General features: G+C 48.4%; 1 protein-coding gene across 3 annotated transcripts in view; it reads left to right on the plus strand.

The window, feature by feature from the left end:
- The window catches only part of LOC126519316 (uncharacterized), a 111,272-nt gene that overhangs the window by 19,680 nt on the left and 70,498 nt on the right, over nucleotides 1-21,094 (plus strand). Inside the window, exon 1 of one of the 3 annotated variants that reach the window (XM_055065267.2) lies at nucleotides 16,088-16,552. The exons of 1 other annotated variant lie outside the window; for it this stretch is intronic. In XM_055065267.2, the coding sequence (XP_054921242.1) occupies nucleotides 16,238-16,552 (315 nt within the window). In that variant the 5' untranslated portion in view covers nucleotides 16,088-16,237. Of the gene's footprint in view, nucleotides 1-16,087; nucleotides 16,553-21,094 lie in introns of those variants that run through there. One more of the 3 variants, XM_050168943.3, reaches the window with a different exon arrangement.

Consider the following 21,094-nt stretch of genomic DNA (forward strand, 5'->3'; position numbering starts at 1 on the left):
GGCGTGGTAGTTCAGAGTGTTTTTGTTTTCTTTTTTCATTGTTTAACCTAGGTAGGATATTAGGCAGTACAGTAGCAAGAGCTTGGTGGCGCAACCCACCGCCCCGTTCCAAAGGGGACGCTCATAATATCCATCCATCCATCCTTGCGATTTTGTGGCGAATGGACGTGCTTTTCGGGGATCCGTGGCGGCGACGAAATAATAAGTTGTTGTGCATGCTTTGAGCTTGCTTCTGTTTTTGATTTGCCGGTTCTTTCTTTGCCTTTAAATTGTAATTGGGTGGTTTTCTGGTTTTCTTTTTCCCTTTTTTTTGGTCTCGCATTTCGTGCGCCCGGGTGTGTTTCGGGTACATTTAATTTGGCAGGATGGTTAGAGCGCCCTTTTGCGCCACGTGCTTCAACACGTGCAGCCGGATCGGACGTTGAGTTATTAGAGAGACTAATAGCTATTAGTAATAGTCGATACTACTAATAGTTGAGTTGACTACTAATACACTACTGATAGTTGACTAATAGTTGAGACTAATATCTCTTAGTGGTTTTACTGTGTGTGTTTTGGTAGTGTTTTGGTAGTAGTGTGTGTTTTACTGTAGTGTTTTGGTAGAAACAGTGGTGAGAGTTGCTTTGCGACATTTTGAAGCTTTGTATCTTGTGCGTATCGGTTTTTGCTAAAAGGTACGTGCTCTGCATTATTATATTATTACAGTATTTGCATCAGAACATTTGCATCAATACATGGCAAGAAAGCCGGGAAAGCAGGCAGTTCGCGGGGAGTCCCTCAAGGCAGATGAGGGGAAGGATGAGAATGGAGAGGGAATCGAGTCAACCGGCACACACTGTGATGTTGATACTAGGCTGCAGAAAATGGAGGCCTTCCAGGAAGAGCTTGTCAAATAGTGGAACAGCTCAAAAATGAGCTAAACAGGCAACGTGATGTACGGAAGGTAGTTGGAAAAAAAAAAAAGACTTGAGGCAGCTGAAGAAAAACTGAACAGGGCCACCATTGTGAACGAGAATGTGTGGCAATGCAACGCAGACCCCCGACGCGACAAACTACGCTGAATGCGTGCAGCGTGATGAAGGGTTAGTTGGAAAGAGCGGCACCTACCTTGAGGCCGCCACGCGCAAAAACCAGGAGCCCAGGGGACAATGCCCCTTGTCGAGTCCGAATCACGCGGAAAAGGGCAAAGGGCAGCAAGGAGAGGTAAGAGAGAGTGAAAGGATGATTATCGCCGCGACTCAAAGCCTGGCTGTATGCTCAGAAGCAAATGTGGAGAGGGTGAAAGGCGATAAAAAAGTGGTGGTAGGGACATTTCCAGGGCGGACACTGGGTTCTGTCATGGAGCGAGCAAAAGAAAAGCTCGCGGAAAAAGCCCACGTGCGCAACCTTGTCATACCCACGAAACACGCAAGCAGCTATTTGATGTCTAAAAGATGTCTTGAACGGCTAATTCAAAAGCCTAGTAGCTGTCTTGATCAAGACATTTTGTAGCCATGGACGTCTAGAAGTACTTCAGTAAGCCCTGCTAACGTTACGCTAAAAGTTGGCTAATGGACAGCTTGACAAGAACAACTGAAGACTTTTATTAGACATTCCTTCAAATTTTTGCGGCAGCTGTTACAGTAACACGACGTTTGCCCACAGTTACAACTTATTTTAAACGAGGCATGGACATCAGAAAAAAAAAGTTTATATTTTCGGATAGAGTGATGCACAGGTAGTTTTTCCAGATGTGAACCCTGGGAATAGTGTAGCAGAGCCTCATTGGTCAATTATAGTGCTCTTTAATTAGACCAATCAATTGAATGCAGCCTGTCAGAATTATTTTGCAAATAAAACAAGATCTGTATTCTATGCTGATATCATTCCAATGTTCGCCCATTGACCTAAACAAGAACATCTCTGCATGAAACGCGTCATTATTGACAAAACTTCGCCCTGCTGGGTCTCCACCAAATTGAAATAGTTTCTAGCAAAGGAAAATTTTGTGATTGATGCTGCAGTTCAGGCAAAAATGACATCCTGGTTTCAGCTACAGGGGGCACAATAGCCTTACACCAGTATACGAAACAGAACGCTGTGCTGCAATGAGTTAAGAAATAAAGGGTAGTACACATCTGGAAAAACACTCTGCGAACCACTCTAACTAGCAATATAAATGTATTTTTTCTGATGTCCATGCTTCATTTAAAAGTAAATTGTAACTTACTTTGTGGGTGCCTCTTGTAAGGTAACGCCACATGCTTGCACAGCATCACGCAGAAATAATGGCCAGTTCTTCGGCACACCATCCATTAGTGAATTCCTTGTACGTTGCATGTTACCAGAACTGAAAGATAAATCATAATATGCTGTTATTTTTTTTTCATAAACTGTATGATGAGCTTTTCATGCATAAAAGATGATTGCAAGCAAAAATGCAACAAGACATCAACTTCACACCACGTCACATACTCATACTTTATTACCTAATAAATTAGAAAAGATGCAAAAATTGTAATTAACAAGAGTGACAAATAGCAGCAAAGGTGATCATGGATAAATCTTGAAGATGATTGCTGCCGCTGCCAGAGCAGGCCAGCCTTCATAGGAGAGCACTGGCTGCCCACAAGAGCTTGCTGTCACAGGGCACGCGTGAAGGTTTTTGTCTCGACACAACAGTTCTTGTCGACATAGGTAAGCAATACCTGCACAGAAGAGGGAAAAAAGGTGAGGGAGGAAATGGGAATGTTCAAATTGAAACTTCAATTAGCAATATGTGCTAATAAGCAAGAAGTATGGCTCATATTAAAAATAAATTTAAGCACTCATCTCTCTTAAATTACGGGTATCTTAAGGTATGTACGCGATGATGTTTAAAATGACTAGTATATTTCCTGGCATATAGTCATTAAATTGCATAGCAGAGTCAAAGTCAGCCTTTAAATTATTATATGGGGTTTTGTGGCTAAAAAGCCACTTATCAACCTGTCAAACAATTCTGAGAAGCTTCCTGCAAAATATTGTTACGTGTGGGAAGACACAGATGAAAGATGCTATTTACACGCTATTTACACTGCAGCCAGGCTGACACTCGCTCGTGCGAAAGGCACCGACCAACTTCTTCGTCGTTCTCGCGGCGGCTCGTCTCTTGAGCATCGCTCGATGATATCGTAATATTACCCCCCGGTCCCCCCGGTGGCAAAAGCACCGTCACGGTGCTGTTAAATATTCAAGGTGCATGGAGAGTTGTAGGGCTTGAGTCGGGCAACGTGGACAATGTCATTGGTTGTCACAGCGGAGGACGTAGTGGGCGTGTCTAGAACGATTTCATAGGTGACATCGGTCACTTTGCGTATCACGCGATATGGGCCTGTGTAACAGGAAAGCAGTTTTTCACAAAGGCCGACTTTACGCGATGGTGACTAAAGCAACACGAGGGCGCCGGGCACAAAATGGACATCACGGTGACGGAGGTCGTAGCGTTGTTTCTGCTTGTCTTGAGACATTTGTAGACGAGCGCGCGCAAGTTGGCGAGCATGGTCAGCATGGGCGATTGCATCACGGACATAATCGCTAGTTGAAGTTGTGGCGGACGGAAGCACAGTGTCCAGTGGTAGCGTTGGTTCGCGGCCATACAAGAGGTAAAATGCGGAAAAGTCAGCAGTTTTGAGACGGGAAGAGTTGTATGCAAATGTAATGTAAGGTAGAGCCAGGTCCCAGTCACAGTGGTCGTCTGAAACGTATTTGGATAGCATGTCTATAAGGGTGCGGTTCAAACGCTCAGTGAGGCCGTTCGTTTGGGGGTGGTAGGAGGTGGTAAATTTGTGCTGTATTGAGCAGGCACGCATGATGTCGTCAATGACTTTGGCCAAAAAGGTGCGGCCGCGGTCTGTAAGCAATTGACGCGGAGCACCATGCATGATCAATGTATGGGTGACAGGGCCTTAGTCAGGCAGACAATGTACTGCCTTTAGCCTTGCCATCCAAGACCTTCACTGTGTCTAAATCAATGCTGAATAAAAGAAAATGATATCATGTAGGAGGAAGTCCGCAACATCAGTTGCGCAACTGGTCGGAAGCGCACGGGTTACAGCACAGCGGGTCGCGTAGTCCGCCGCGACTGCAACCCACTTGTTTCCTGATGTGGACTTCGGAAATGGGACGAGAAGGTCCAAGCCGACACGATGGAAGGGTTCGGCAGGGATGTCGAGCGGCTGCAGGTAACCAACGGGGAGCTGGGAAGGCTTCTTGCGTCGTTGGCAAAGTTCACAAGCGGCGACGTAACGTCGTACGGAACGGGCAAGGCCCGGCCAGAAAAAACGGCGACGTACACGGTCATAGGTTCGAGATACGCCGAGGTGTCCTGCGTTGGCGTCGTGAAGCTCTTGTAGAACGGTTGAGCGGAGGTGTTTAGATATGACAAGTAGGAACTCAGAGCCGTCCGGATGAAGGTTACGACGGTACAGAGTATGGTCGCGGAGGACGAAGAGGCGTAGAGCAGCATCGGCCGGAGAGTGTTCAAAACGGTCGATGAGTGCTCTGATGTAGGCGTCACGGCGTTGCTCGTCGGCGAAATGAAGCAGCTGGGATATAGAGAATACGCAAGAAGCACTGGCTATATTGGAGGAGTCAGAGTCGTCAACAGGGTAACGCGACAAACTGTCAGCGTCTTGGTGCAGTTGGCCAGAGTCTTGTACATCACGGTATATGAAAATTCCTGTAGCCTCAAAGCTCATCGACCAAGCCGGGCTGTAGGATCGTTTAGCGATGACAGCCAGCAAAGAGCATGATGGTCAGTGACTACGGAAAAAGGGCGACCGTAAATGTAAGGACGGAACTTTGCAACCGCCCAAACAACAGCAAAGCACTCTCGTTCCGTAATGGAATAGTTGCGCTCCGATGGTGCTAGGAGGCGGCTCGCATAAGCAATAACGCGATCCTTGGCACGCTGACGTTGGGCTAAGACGGCACCTACGCCATGACCGCTGGCATCTGTACGTAATTCTGTAGGGGCCTCAGGGTCGAAGTGGGTGAGAATGGGTGGTGAAGTTAGAAGAGTGACGAGACGAGAGAAGGCGGCGGCTTCTGCAGTACCGCACGAGAATTGTACGCCTTTCTTCAAAAGATTAGTTAGGGGCCTAGCAATTGTCGCAAAATCTGGAACAAAACGACGAATGTACGAGCACAGCCCTACAAAACTTCGAACGTCTGCGGCTGTCTTCGGAACTGGAAACTCTCGGACAGCGCGAGTTTTGTCGGGATCAGGCTGTACTCCGGAAGCGTCAACGAGATGGCCCAGAAGAGTAATTTGTCGGTGGCCAAAACGACATTTGGAGGAGTTAAGTTGCAGCTTCGCCTTTCGAAATACATCAAGTATAGTTGTGAGACGCTCAAGGTGAGTGTCGAACGTTGGCGAGAAGACGATGACGTCGTCGAGGTAGCAGAGGCATGTGGACCATTTGAAACCTTGGAGCAAGGAGTCCATCATACGCTCAAAGGTGGCAGGGGCGTTGCATAGTCCAAACGGCATTACTTTAAATTGGTATAGGCCATCAGGTGTGATGAACGCGGTTTTTTACTCTGTCCATATCGTCAACAGCAATCTGCCAATATCCCGAACGAAGATCAATAGACGAGAAATAGCTGGAACCGTGCAGGCAGTCAAGGGCGTCGTCTATACGTGGGAGCGGGTAGACGTCCTTCTTAGTAATGTTGTTCAGATAGCGATAGTCTACACAGAAGCGCCACGTGCCATCCTTCTTCTTAACCAACACCACAGGTGACGCCCAGGGACTCGATGAAGGCTCAATGATGTTTTTATCGAGCATTTTGTTGACTTCGTTTTGAATTACTCGGCGTTCCGACGCAGAAACTCGATACGGTCGTCGGTGAATAGGCGTAGCATCGCCAGTAAGAATCCGATGCTTGACCGCGAGCGTCTGGCCTAAAGGGCGATCGTTGATGTCGAAAATATCTCGGTATAGGACGATAATACTTGGCAAAGTTCTTCAGCCTGCGCCGAGGACAGGTCCGTCGCAACCATTTTCTTTATATTGGGATCGGCTCCCGAGGCTGGCGCGAGGGGCCTGCTAAGCTCGCGAGAACCATCGGTCGATAACGCTGCCACGTATTGGTCGCCGAGACAATCAACGGTGGCAAGACAAATACCTTTCGGTAGAATTTGCTTTGCCAATCCAAAGTTACAGACAGGCATGCGAGTGCGGTTCGCAGTAATAGTAAGTATACTGGGAGGCACGGTAACGTCATACTGTAGTGGAATGTGGGGCAGAGGAGTGACGAGGTACTCGCCATCAGGAACTGGTGGGAAAGACAACAGTTCAATGTAGGCAATTGACTTTGGCTGCAGGCTAAGAAAGCCGGTGGGACGTAAGCGGCAGTGGGGTGCGTCAGAAGGTTCTGCGAGCATCGGCAACTCAAGGCGAAGGGTACTGGAAGAACAGTCAATAAGAGCAGAATTTGCGGAGAGAAAATCGAGGCCGAGAATGAGGTCTTGGGGTCAATGAGCAATTACGGTGAAGAGGACAGGAGTGTGGCGGCCGGCGATGCTGACGCGTGCCGTACACATGCCGATGATAGGCACAGTACCGCCATCCGCAACGCGGAAGGCGCGTGCCGACGCTGGGGTGAGGAGCTTGTTCAGTCGTCGTCGGAAGGCAGCACTCATAATTGAAAGATGTGCTCCTGTATCGATGAGTGCCGTGACAGGATAGCCGTCAACGTCAACGTCAAGAAGGTTTCGGTTCGTGGGTAACGTGAGCAGAGGATTTGAGGGCAGGGTCGACAACGCAGCTTCACCTCCAGAAGCTGCAGTGCCTAGTTTTCCGGCTGGATCCGGGAGGCGATAGGCGACGAAGAGAAGCGACGGGGTTGGGGCGAATGAGACTGATGGCGTCGAGGTGAGGGCGAGCGGCTGTACCGAAGGTTCGGAGCAGGAGCATCAGCGGCAGTGGATTCATAGCGGTTGGTATAGCGAACGGAAGGTCCAAAGGTGCGGGAATAAGCGGCGGTGTATGTCCGAGGAGGTGGTGGCCATCGGTTGCGGCAGTGACGAGCGACGTGGCCGGTGCGACAGCAGTGGAAGCAGATTGGTCTGTCATCAGGGGTTCGCCATTCGGACGGGTTGCGGCGAGATGTGGCAGAAAAGGACTGGCAGGGACGAGGAGGGCCGGTAGAGAACTGGGGAACGCTGGGTTGAGACGTGGAACACACGGAGTTCAGACCCATGTTCTCAAATTCCTGTCGGACGACGGCCTGGATCATCGCAATGGTGGTTGCTGGCGGATCGGGAGGCGTTGTGGAGAAAGCTGGCGAACAGGTGGCCTCGAGTTCGCGGCGAACAATACGGGTGACGTCGTCACAGGTGGTGGTCTGACGTGGTCGACCCTCACATGTCGACGTAGCAGCAGTGTTGGGTAGCCGCGTGATGTGGTGTGTGATACGGCGGCTCTTAGTTTGTTCAAGGCGACGGCATTCTTTGATGATGGCGTCGATAGTCGAGACGTTGCCGAAAACAAGCAAATTGAAAGCGTCGTCGGCGATGCCTTTTAGAATATGTGACACTTTATCGGCTTCGGACATAGCATCGTCAGCTTTGCGGCATAGAGCTAAGACGTCGAGGATGTAGGAAACGTACGGCTCTGTAGATGACTGAACACGAGACGCAAGAGCCTTTCTCGCGGCAGCCTTGCGCCCAATGGGGTCGCCGAACAGTTCCCGTAGCTTCTCTTTGAAATGGTCCCAACTGGTTATCTCGTCGTGATGCGTTTGGTGCCACACGCGTGGGGTGCCGCCGAGATAAAAGATGACATTGGCTAGCATAATCGTTGGGTCCCACCTGTTATTAGCACTGGCGTGTTCATAGAGTTTGATCCAGTCGTCAACATCCTGGCCCTCCAGGCCAAAGAACACACCAGGGTCGCGATGTGGGGCGACCGTGACGTTTGGAGCAGTGGGACAAGCCGAAGCCGTTGCAGAGGTGGGCGCGTCACCGGGAGGCATGGTGACAAGCTCGGTGTGCCGACCACTTCTGAGTTCCGTGGTGAGGACGGGGATCGCTGACCTCCACCAGAATGTTGCGTGTGGAAAGACACAGACAGAAGAGGCTATTTACAGGCTATTTACACTGGAGCCAGGCAGCCAGGCCGACACTCCCTCGCGCCAAGTGCACCGACCAACTTCATCGTCGTTCTCGCGACGGCTCGTTTCTTGAGCATCGCTCGATGATATCGTAATAATATAGTTGATAACGGCGGAGCGCGAGTCAGAGACGATGGTGTGGCATGTTAGGTCTAGTGTGGCTAGCGCGATGGCCACTTCTTCAGCTTCCTCAGCGTGTAGGGTTACTATAGGCTGATAGCATGGTGGAGAGAAGCTCATCTTGTTAGTAGGAGACTTGGCGGGTGGGGTAGAGGTAGATCTGGATCGGGAACGGCGCTGCCTCGAACGTGACCCGAGCGTGATGGAGACCGGGATCTGGAGCGGGGCTTGGAGTTCAAGGGCGGGAAGTCGCTTTCTTGAAGGGTGGCTTGCATTGCAGCTCGGCGTTCCCCAATGCGCTTGCGAATAACGTACGATGTCTTGTAGCGAGTTGTACACGATTTGTCCGCCGTAAGATGAGGGCCGCTGCACAATGAGCATTTGGGGTTACACGTGTGATCAGGAGCTGCGTTGCGGACCCCGCAACCTCGGCAGATCTTGTTATTGGCAAAAGGGCAGACATCCATGCGGTGTCCGAGGCGGCCGCATTGATAGCAAATTTCTATTTGCTTGCGGAATAATGAGCATGGGATTAAGGTGGCTCCGTAACGGACCAGATATGGCACGTCGGGGCCACTGAAGGCGATAACAACGGTGGTTGTCGTTCCAATGCGTATTGCGGCTAGTGCGAGGGGGTTGCGGGTATTGACGATATTGGCGTTGATTTGCTGTGGAGTATCGGAGAGCGGGATTCCGCGGACGACTCCCTTCGTGGTGTCCTCGGCGGCCGTCTCATACGTGTTAACATCGTGCGTGACCCCATTGACTTGAATGGATTTTATGCAGACATACCGGTCGGCGTTCTGCAGACTTGGCGTACTGATAACGACAATGTTTTGTTGGGCGTTGGGGCACACGGTGTCTTGTTGAATATCTGCTGGGCTGACCTGTGCGGCTTGGAGTACGGCTGTAGTCATGGTAGGACTGCCAATTTTGGCGATGTTGAGGGCTCCCTTGGGGCGAATGATAATCTTGATTTGGTTGGAAGATAGCGGAGGCATGCGTCCAGCCTTGCGAACTTGTGCTTTGACTGGTGGCCTGGTCTTGGAGCGAGAACGAGTGCTTGAGGTTTGGGTGGAGTCAGTTTGGGGTGTTGTCCCTCAGCTTCACCGGTTGGCGAAGGCGAGTTGTTCGTCAGCCCGTCTCGGCGGCCACTTGGAGATCCATGCTCGTTGCTGGGGCAGAGAAACTTGGTCGGCGATACGGCGCTCGCTCGAGTGCGCGCCGCGCATCCGGTGCGCCGCACCTACGCGCCACCGCTGCTAACCTGGTCGGCGGAAACGTGTATGGAGGGGTTTGCGCCTGGCTTGCACGCGCGGCGGCGGCGGCGTGGGCGATTCACAAAAAACGTTCCTAGCGCAGTAAAATGTCCGTAGGACAGGGAAATGGAGAAGCGTCTACGGAGTCCTGGTATCTTCACGGATCGACTGGTGTAAAAATTAGGCCACAATTCGCAAGAAAATGCTGCAACATCATTTCACGAACAAGGAGCTGAAGCGAGCACGTCTACACTCCTCGGCGATCGCAGCGCCTCTCTCTGTATTTTTATGGGACATAAATAAAGTCATTATTATTCCTATTATTTTTATTATACTCCCCTTCACGCAGTACTTTATTTACAAATATCTCGCTGTGCATAATACTAGTAATCTTTCATTTAAAAGACACATTGAATACATCACGTCGAAAGCTAACCGCATGCTTGGCTATCTCAGACATAACTTTTCTTTAGCTCCACTAAATCTAAAACAACAACTCTGCATCACTTATGTCAGACCTAACCTCGAATACGCATGCTCGATATGGGACCCTGGGCATGCTACTCTGATAAATATCCTTGAAAGTGTGCAAAATCGATCGGTTCGATTCATTCTTAACAATTATCACCGTACTGCTAGCGTTACTAACATGAAAATTGCTCTTGGCATTCCCGGTAGTCGTTGCTCAACAACTTTTCCGCCTAATCTGTACAACAGATTGCTTCCTTGTAGCCATCTTTCCATACTTATCATATAAAGCATGAACAGCAGCGGTGATAGAGGAGAACCTTGCCTTAATCATTTGTGTACCTCGACAGTTGTCGTACTCTTAATAGAGTTTTATAATAGGGGCCCCAATACTTTGGGGCCCCAAAGAACGGGTGTTAGCGTTGGGGCACGCAGGAGTGAAGAGTTTTATTTGCGTTTGCGTACACGTCTTGCGCTGACAGTGCCACTACGGCGTCAAAGAAAAGCTGTTAGAAATAATTAAATAAAATATACCATCTTATGATAGGAATAAAAATTTTGACTTGCGTGTATTCGCATTTAATTACAATTTAGATGTTATTCTGTAAGCAGCAAACAATTAGTTGCGCTTAGTTTTGAGCAACAAAACCAACTTTACGTGCCTTACCAGCCAAGCTTAGCCGTGTTAGGCCTACGAGCTATAAAATCCACAATCGAATTCGGAATCGGCGGCGTCTAAGGAACCAATCTTCATAACACACGCTAGTTGAGAGAAAGCGATAACCGCAGTCACTTCTCCTAGCTTGCGAACTTCACGCGTTACCGCGAATCAAACCCAGTTTGGTGCTCGGTTAGAGCCGTCGCTTCGATGGGTGCCACCATGTTTGTTGACGCAAAGCTTTTGGGGCCGCTATTTGGGCTCCCGCTAAATCGGTAAAACGTAAAACCCAAACGCAGTTTGTGTCTCGCGCATGCGCAGTGGCTTCGACGCTATTTGAGGCCCCAAAACGTTTGGGGCCCCTATTCTAAAACTCTCTAATTCCTTCCCACGTTATTCAAACATTATTTTCTCGATATATTTCCTGTAAGAAATCAATTATCACATGACCGATACCTTCATCTTTTAATATGTTCCACAGGAGTTCCCTGTTCACGTTGTCGTATGCACCGCTTATGTCCAGGAAGGCTAAAAACAGAGGTATATTTTCCGCCTTAGCTATTTCTATGCACTGGGTAAGCACGAACAGGCTATCATCTAAGCGCCTACCACTTCTGAACCCGTCCTGAAGTTCTCCGAGTATTCTATTACTTTCTACCCATGACTGCATGCATTTTAATTTCACCGCCTGCATCGCCAGCCTATATATAACTGATGTTATCTTAATTGGTCGGAAGGATATTATGTTCGTCTGATCTCCTTTCCCTTTATAAATCAAATTTATTTTACTCTGTTTCCAGCTGTGAGGAATTTGCTTATTTGTTATGACTGCCTCCAATGCTTTTATCAGCGTTTCCTTGCTTCTTGGGCCAAGTTCATTAATTAACTTGATTGGAATTTCGTCTATCCCTGCGGACATGTATTTTGGAACATCTGCTTCCGCCTTTTTCCAGTTAAGATTGGTCAGTTCTAAGCCGTTTTCTATTATGCTATCCTGCGTTGCTCCCTCATTTGGGGCGATTACCCTATCGTCTTTCCCTTTGTTTTAAAAGCCTTGCTGTGAAGCCTCTGCCAAGCGAAAGGTGGCTGCGGCTTTGTCAAGCTGTTTCTGACAGCTTTATTTTAGCCTGGACCTGCACGCTTCTTTTGTCGATGTGGGAACGCACAGTGCAAGAGAACTGGCGGTTATTTCAAACGCAAGTCAAGGCGCTCATCGATAAATATGTTCCGCTGCGAAGAATATCTAGCAAGAGACGTTCGCCGTGGTTCAGCCTATCGTTAAAATGCTTACTAAACAGGAAAAAGCGCATCTTCCGCCGCTGCAAGAAAGTTATGACTGACAGAGCAAGGTTGGCTTATCAATCTACCGCTGAGGGATATAAACGGGCTCTCATCGGTGCCAAGCACAATTATTTTCATTCAACCCTTCCTTCTTTTCTTACTTCAAATCCACGCAAATTTTGGAATGTTATCGGCATGCGCGAATCCGATGAAGTTCGCTTGAAGAACGATCGAGGATTCCTCGTCTCAAATAAACAGTATCTTACTCAATGACACATTTTCATCATCTTTTTTACATGTTGCACCAATAACCGTTCCTATTATTTCTGCACCTGACTTCTTTCAAATGGACTATATCCTTATCGACTGGGTAGGCATTTCTAAACTCATTCAAGCTGCGAAACTTTCATCGTCAGCTGGTACCGATGGTATTAACTACGTTTTTGAAAGAACGTCCCGACTTATTCATCCATTATACTGTCGTATGCCTTTTCGCAGTCATTGCAGAGTGCCACGTTGCCGGACGACTGGAAGGCGCGAAAGTGGCTCCGGTGCATAAATCTGGTGATGTTCATAGCCCCCACAACTACAGGCCTATCTCATTAACATCAATTCCATGCAAGCGGCTTGAACATATAATATATTCTAACCTAATGTCGCATCTCGAATCGAACTGTTTCTTCACACTAATCAGTTTGGTTTTCGCAAACACCACTCCTGCGAAACTCAACTGGTCGCGTTTACCAATGATTTGTTTTCCATTTTGGATTGTTCATCATTTGTGGATTGCATTTTTTTTTATTTCGCGGAAGCATTTGATACTGTGTCACATCAACTACTAATTTTCACGCTTAGTAAACTAAATCGTGATACTAATCTGATGAAGTGGATCGAGTGCTTTTTGCAGGGCCGTACCCAGTACGTTTCAATTAATGACTGTGACTCACCTGTATGCCCCGTAACATCCGGAGTTCCCCAAGGCTCCGTACTAGGTCCTCTGCTTTATCTAATTTATATTAACGACCTTCCCGATTCCATTGACTCACAAGTTAGACTCTACGCTGATGACTGCGTATTATATAGACAAATATCTAAACCTTCTGATGCATCTACTCTTCAATCTGTAAAACTAAACATTGGTAAGTGCAAATCAATAAGAATAACGCGGACGCCTAACCAGTTTTCATTCACCTACTTCCTTAATAACTCTTCTTTAACTTCAGTCTCTGATTATAAGTATCTTGGCGTATACATTACTGCCAACCTATCATGGAAAACGCACGTTGCACATATCACTAATAATGCTAACCGCACACTTGGCTTCCTTCGCCGTAATCTTTCCGTGGCTCCTGTGTCCCTATACAACTACTCCTATATAATACTCTTGTGCGCCCGAAACTAGAGTATGCTGCTTCCGTTTGGGATCCTCACACCAAATCATTCATACAAGTCCTCGAATCCACCCAAAATCGTTCTGTTCGTTTTATACTTTCTAATTATTCTCGTTCAGCCAGTTTAACGTTTATGAAGAAAACATTAGATCTTCCTGACCTTTCCTTACGCCGTCGTATTTCTCGTTTATGCTTTTTTCACAAAATATATTTCACCAATGACACTCTAAAGCAATCACTCTTTATTACTCCCACTTCTCATCCCGCATGGACCACCGGTTCAAAGTTGGCGTGCCAAGCTGCAGGACTAATCTTTATTTTGATTCGTTTGTTCCGAAGACAAGCGCGGACTGGAACCACCTTTCTGCCTCCGTCGTGTCCGTCGCAGTACCCGAAGCCTTCAGGTCTACTGTATCTTCATTAACCTGCATACTACAAATGTATTCTTGTATACCTATTTGCATTCTTGTATACCCACTCCTCTCTGTAACGCCGAACAGCCCTGAGAGTAAATAAATGAAATGAAATGATAAGATTCCCATTTTTGGCCTATTTCTTTTTCAGATAACTGCGCCCTCCTTGCTTCTCTGTGTTCCCGTGATGCCAACAGTCGTTGTTCGATGGCCTCCCTAATTTCCTTATTCCACCAACTTCGTGGCTTCCTCTTTCCTCTCCAGCGGTTTACTCCTTTTGCTTCTTTTTATTTTATTTTATTGCACTATCTTCGGGATCGGCCCACGTATGGTGAGTGCTTAACGCCTGCGTCACCTCCGCCGCGGCTAGGCCTGGCATTGTAGTATCTTCGGGTTTTTTTTTTTTTTTTTTTTTTTTTTTTTTTTTTTTTTTGCACGCGGACGCGATAGTGGGGAAAGCAGCCCTTAACACCTTCGCTGTTAAGCAAATATGGCGTTGCGCTGCCAAACTCGAGCTCACAGGTCCAAAGGTCGCGGAATTCGATGGGAACGAATTGGAAAAACATTTGTGTAATTCTATTTATGTGCACGTCAAACAACCCCAGATGGTGAGAACTGAAGAGGCTGTCTCATAAGCATATCGCCAGACGTGATACGCTAGAATTTGCTCAATAAAAAAACAACAAGAAAAGAAGGTAGCTGCGCCCTTCGGCTTTCTTCTAGGGATGTAAACGAAAGAAATTGTTCTCGAGTCTGATTTCTGAGAAAAAAATGTTATGATTATCTTCTATTTCTTACCTTGAATGTAATGCCGTTCCCGACTGTACGTCCGCTCAACTAAGCAGCTTCTGCAATACGAACGGCTGCTTTCAGTTATCCGGTGCACTATCATAAGGACAATAACGAAGCAATTTAAGGAACGGCATGCCTCACATACACGTAGAGATATTTGTAGATCTGATGTGTTCGTTATAGAAGACCAGTGTGGTGCTACATTGGGAACCCAGTTTTAATGGGTTACAGTCTCGCAGACATGGTGAGACCGGCAAAAATTAAAAAAAAAAGTTTTCCTTGCCTGAACCAAGTTTGCAGATTTACAGGCTGTCCCAAAACGGTGTGTTTATATTGAATGACAGCTAAGAACTTGTTTACCAGAACCGATTAGCACCCGTGCGTTAATTCTCTCAGGAATTGGTGCGCCTAGGCACAATAGCCACGACTCTCCAGCAGCACAATCATTCGGAACAAGAGTCCTCACTTGCATTGGCCCCTCGCCTTCGAGGCTTCAAAAGTGCTGTTATTCCTTACATTCGGACGCCAACGGATATATTCAGTATTTTTGATAGTGGATTCTGAAGGCGAATACGATCTGAATAGGAAGTACCATTCAATTAGACTATATGTTTCTACTTAATTCATTTCACCTGCTGGCACGATCGAAGGAGATCGCCAGACAAGCCATGGAGATTACTTTGGAAAAGACTTCCCGGTCTCCCCGATTGAGTCTGAGTACATAGGCAATATCTTGTTAACACTGTTGTTCATATTAACGTCCAATAACTGCCTTGATTCCTTTTCTCTGAAAGTCTATTGGTTCACCTGGGGCTGGTGCAGCTTTTAAAAGAAACACGCTTATTCCGGACGGGAGGTCTCACCTTTTCACTCAGTGCATTCAAAATTATTTATAATTTTTCTTTTGCATATATGTCGTGGTAATATGTCTATATACCCTTAGATTTACCTAGAAGTACATTGGTCATCTGCATCTCTTCGCGCAATGCAGTTAATGAATCTGGTTTATTTCACTATAGTATTGTTTTGTTTGATCATTGTCCCTGATCATTATTCCACCCACAAGAAATGCGCGTCAAATGACACGATATCAATAACATTTTCTTACGCAGCTTCATGTTGCAGATAGGCGGCCTCTGTAGCAAAAATTACGTGTTATATACATTTAGAAAACAATGTTAAAAACAGCAGTTCACCTGGCTAAAACTACGATTGGTACCGGCCGACAAGAGTCGCGGGCGCACCAATACAAGTAAAACCATAACAAATTTTACTGCACACACTTCTTGCAAGACAAACAGCGTCCGCGCAACGAACGCGCGCTCGCTAGCAGGCGACGCACTTCACAACGATAGCAAAATTCAACACGTGCCTGAAATATATATATATAGTAAAACGGTGTTAATAAAAATTTGCAGTGGTAATAAAGCACTATAATAAGACCGTATGCGCGCAATCAGTCTAAGGGCCCGCAGCGAAATTCCCTTGAATGCCTCGAAGGGCGTCTCTACCCCAATCCAGTTCGCTCGCAGCGCCCTCGCAAAGTGTTTTCCACACGCGGCGGCTCAGCGAGAGAGCGCCGTGCGGCCCACTCGACCATATAGTTTCATACGATAAGAAATCCTATGCACTCGACCATAGTACGCTCTAATAAAACTAAATGTAGCACCATGTTTTGAAGATTGCCGCCGTTCTCCTCCTCTCCGCTTTCCCCCGATGCTGTGCCCTCCCATCGCCAAAAGCCGAAATGGATTTTGCACTTTTTTTTTTTTCTGCTTCAGCTGCCATCGCGGTGCCAAACATTGCGAGCGGCAGTGGCCACGTTTTGCGCCTCGTTTGTGCTTTTGTAGCGTAGTTCCGTGTTCCGCGATGCCGTGTTGCTGTGCCTTCGGGTGCAGCGCACGTCCCAGTAACGGCAAGCGACTCTTTCGGATTCCATCTGCCAAGCGAGACGCGGCGCTTAGGAAGGCCTGGCTTGAAGGAATCAGGCGGGCTGATTTCAACCCAACGCAATGGTCCAGGCTCTGTGAGGTAAGCGATCGATTCTTCGCTCATCACTAACCTCATATGCTGCCACTTGCTGTATGCGGCTTCGTTAGTTTTTCGCTAGCCAAAGTGACGCATGTTTGCGCTGCGTTTATTTGCAAATGTCGTGCCCACGATTTCAATCAAGTCGTCTTCAAACGCACGTGCTTTTTGTCGACTCGGCCATACATTCTATGGCGTTGTCCTTGTTTGGCCCGAATGTATGCGAACAGCACGTTTTGAGTGTATCGCCGTACGTTGTGAAGCGGTGACGGTGCGTAGGCAAAACTGGCGCTTACCTGAAGACTTACCTGCCTTTGCTCCTTCAAAAGAAGCTGAACTCGGTCGTCGGCGAAAATCGAAAATTCCTGTCAATTTCGTCCGCGCTGGAAGACGTTTGTAGGACCGATAACTGTCTCGAAAATGTTAGAAATGCTGCGCGTGATAATTATGCAAAGCATTCCAGTCGCGTATTGGCACAGTCTTGCAGTCGGATACAACTGAAGAGTGCAGTTCCAAATGCCCCTCGGAGGAAGCCCTTCGGCCAATGACAATAATAATAATAATCTTTATTTCAGACAACAAGGTCTCGGATACAAGGGCAAAAGGCAGATGTGTTCTGCCTGACGAGACCCAAGCACCTGAATACACACACTCGGAGCATGTAGCAACAGAAAGAACTGGAATTTCACCTTTCGGTGGCATTCCAGTTGTGGAAGGCAGCCACATAAGTAATGTGACTGATTGCGAAAGAGTGTATGAGGTGCACGATGCTGTCCTCCTTCATGCCTGTGTGCTTGTTTGTAATACGTTTGATCAGGCGGGTAGCCTCTGTAACCTTGCCTTCGATTTTGCAGATAGCTTCTATGTTTGACCCGTTTGCTGCTATGCCAAGGATGCGTATCTTCGGAACTCGGGGAATACAGGAGCCGTCTTGCGTATAGAGGATTATTTTGTCACATTGGCACGACTCGCCTGTAGGCTTGGGACGGCGGCGAGGCCAGTACAGGAGCAGTTCCGATTTGAATGGAGGTAGTTGGAAACCTGTGTCTTGGAGGTAGGTTTCGACTGCAGAGACTGTTGCTTGTAAGGTGGATTCTATCTGACCGTCACTACCCTTGTCGACCCACAGGGTGATGTCATCTGCATACAAGGTGTGATGGAGACCGTCAATCTCATCGAGGTAGGCTGGGAGACCCAGCATCATGAGGTTGAAAAGGAGGGGATATGACTGACCCTTGAGGAGTGCCGGTGCTTCCTAGTGCATCTTCGTCGGATGTCATGCTGTCGACCATGCGGGTGACTGTGTGGCGGGACAGGAAGTCTCTGATGTAGTTGTAGCTTCACTCGCCCATGTTGAGCTTGTTTATTCGGCTCAGGATTGCTGCATGTGCTACATTGTCAAATGCCTTTCCCAGATCTAGGCCGAGGATGGCCTGGCTGCTGCTAGTTCGGTCGTTGACAATCTGATGGTAGAGCTGGAGCATGATGTCTTGAGTGGAGATGTGTGACCGGAAGCCCACCATAGTGGGTGGGTAGGCTCCAGTGTCCTCGAGGTGGCGGTTTATGTGGGAGAGGAATGCATGCTCCATCACCTTGCCAACAGAGGATGTGGGATCGAGGCTGGATGGCTTGCCTGGCTTCGGTATCAGGATTGCCTTAGAGCGTTTCCACGCCTCTGGGATGCAACCTGCTCACCAGCATTTGTTGACGTATGCCGTAAGAGCAGTTAGCGAGGCATCATCGAGGTTTCGTAGAGTCTTGTTCGTAACCTTGTCGGGACCAGGTGCTGATTTGCCATTAAGGTCGTGGAGAGCTGCGCGGATCTCTGACTCATGAAATTCTTCATCAAGTGTCACATTTGTCTCTCCAGTGTAATCGTCATGTTGAACATTGGGTCGTTGAGAGAAGTACTTGTCTAGCAGGCAGGTCACAAGCTGTTGATCACTCATGGTAGCCCGTTCCTTGTGCAAAAGGCATTGCAGGTTTGCTCGCTGAGCAGACTTGCTCTGCATTTCCCCCAAGAGGTGACAAAGCAGACTCCATGTGCTGCCATTGTGGAGCTGCCCATCGACTGCGTTGCAGATGTCATACCACTGTTGGCGGCTTAAGGTCTTCCTGTGTTCTTCTAGCTGGCGATTGATGTGTACGATCTTCTTACGAAGCTTTCGGTTGTGCCTTTGCTTCTTCCATCTTGCGTGTAGTGATATCTTGGCTTCCCAGAGGTGGGCTAGTCGGCTGTTGATCTTGTCAACCTGGACTTCGGGTGTGACCGACTGTGTCGCCTTGTTCATGTCGTCATTGAGCGTCTCCATCCATGCCTCGATGTCGTCGATGTTCTCTTTACCTCTCTGTTCTCTTCACCTCTCTGTTCTACTCGCTGCTTTCGGAACTTGTTCCAGTCTGTCCATTTGAATAGCTTAAGAGGAGGGGGTATACCTGCCTGAGGAATTCATGTTTCTATGATCATGTGGTCACTACCGAGATCTTCAAAGGTATTGCACCACGCTGCTTGAGGGATGTTTCGGACCGCCGTTAGGTCCGGTGTCGTGTCCCGTGTCGTTGATGTGCCCATGCGGGTTGGCACCGTGGGATCGGTAATAAGAGTTAATTCGGAATCATGCAGGTCCTGCCACAGGTGTTGACCTTTGGCTGTAATGTAACCATAGCCCCAGGCCTCGTTCTGTGCGTTAAAGTCTCCCCCCCAACAGAAACGGGCTTGCGCCCGCCAAGGCAAGTGCCCCTCGAAACAGAGAGAGGAAACGACCCCGTGAGTGATCTGGATTACTATATATGTTGAGGAGAAATACAATGTGTTTGCATGTCCTATTGGGAAGGAGCTCTACAAGCATGTGTTCCGCATGTGTGCCAGGTACGCTGTGTTCTCGTACTATCCCTTTCCGAATTAAAATTGCGAGTCCGCGATCAACGGGAATCAGCGAGGCATGCGCAGCTTAACATGGAAGCTTTGGTACCGTACCTACTGTTTCCTGTATCATTATGACGTCAGGCTTGGGTTGCGCGTGTCGGACATATTGTTGCAGTAGTGGTTGCTTCTTAGTGAAGCCCCGACCGTTTTACTGCCACACCACGAGCTCGGGCTGGCCATCATGGTGCTGTACTTATGTGTTAACTGAGCTAGGGCTAGTGTGAAGGACTGTAGGGCCCGTGGTGGGCATCATTTCCATGCCTGGGCGCAGGCCTATGTGAGTCGCAATTTTGTCTATATTGGTTTCAACCCTGTCCGAGCAGTGAGGTTATTGGCTGCAACGCCGATGTTGCGGATCCCGGTTTGAATTTCAGAAAGCAGCTTCCTCACTTGTTCTTTCCACCAGTCATTTATTGTGTCATGTGCTTTGTGCCAATCACTTACTGATGATTCGAGCTTGTCGAGCTGTTGTGACTCGTAACTGGCTGCCACGCGTTTTCTTGTGGGCGGCGCCACACTGTCGTTTACGTTTGTGACAGGAGTCGGGACTAAAGCAGGCTTAGGTATAGATGGCTGCGCCATCGACTGTTTAATCTCACGAATTTCTTGAGTTAACTGCAGCACAACTGTGTGCAACTGTGCATTTTCACGCTGTACTACTTCTAATGCCACATCCCTAGGGTCTCTCTTATTGCTGGGTTCTGAGGCAGTAGCTCCCGGAGCCCCACGTCTCAGCGAGCCCTTAACCGCATCTGCCCAACTCACCTTGTCAGGTAGGTTTGGGTCTTGACGGCTCGGTCTGGGGGTTTTGCTACGCGCCCGGCTCCAAGACCTGCTCTGCTGGCGGGATGGAGTCCCCGCTGCCGAGCGAGACTGCACTCGGCCTCAAGAGCGGGAGCGGGGGGCAGGTAGGAAGTGTTCATCATAGTTATGCTGCTGTAGCTTGAGGGTGGCCTCCGCTGCTGCCCTCTGTCGGTCCCCGCATTGTTTCTTAACGAGATAGGGGATCTTGAATCGAGCCTTGCAGGTTTTGTCCGCAGTGGGATGTGCTCCCCCACAAAGGTGACACCTTAACGCGCATGTGTGATTGGGGTCTGGGTTCGAGGCTCCGCAGCCTCTACACACACGGTCTTGAGGGTTCGGGCAGACGTCCATGCGATGGCCGACGCATCCGCACTGGTGGCACATGTCAGTCTGCTTTCTGTACATGGTACACCTGAGCATTGCACGCCCTAGTACACCCACATTGGGACTCAGCCACCATCGAAGGCGATGATGACCGACATGGTCATCTTGCTGAGTCTTTGGCCGCGAAGGCATTCGGGTTCCTCATGTTCACAATATTGAGGTGAATGGCCTTGGCGTCTTCTTCGAGAGGAATGCCTCGGACGACTCCCTTGACTGTATAGTCGGGCGCAGTTTCATAAGCCCGAATCTCGAACTGATGCCGATCGACGTCAAAGCTGTCGAGTCGGCGGTACCGTTCTGCATTAGGAGAGTGAGGAGTACTCACAACAGTGATGTTTTGCTGCATATTTGGGTAGACAATGTCTTCCGTGGCGTCTTGTGGAGGTACGCTTGCTGGCCTATATAGAGCCAAAGAGAGGCGGATGACCCCG

Source organism: Dermacentor andersoni, chromosome 10 (assembly GCF_023375885.2).
Source record: "Dermacentor andersoni chromosome 10, qqDerAnde1_hic_scaffold, whole genome shotgun sequence".
Classification (NCBI taxonomy): domain Eukaryota; kingdom Metazoa; phylum Arthropoda; class Arachnida; order Ixodida; family Ixodidae; genus Dermacentor; species Dermacentor andersoni.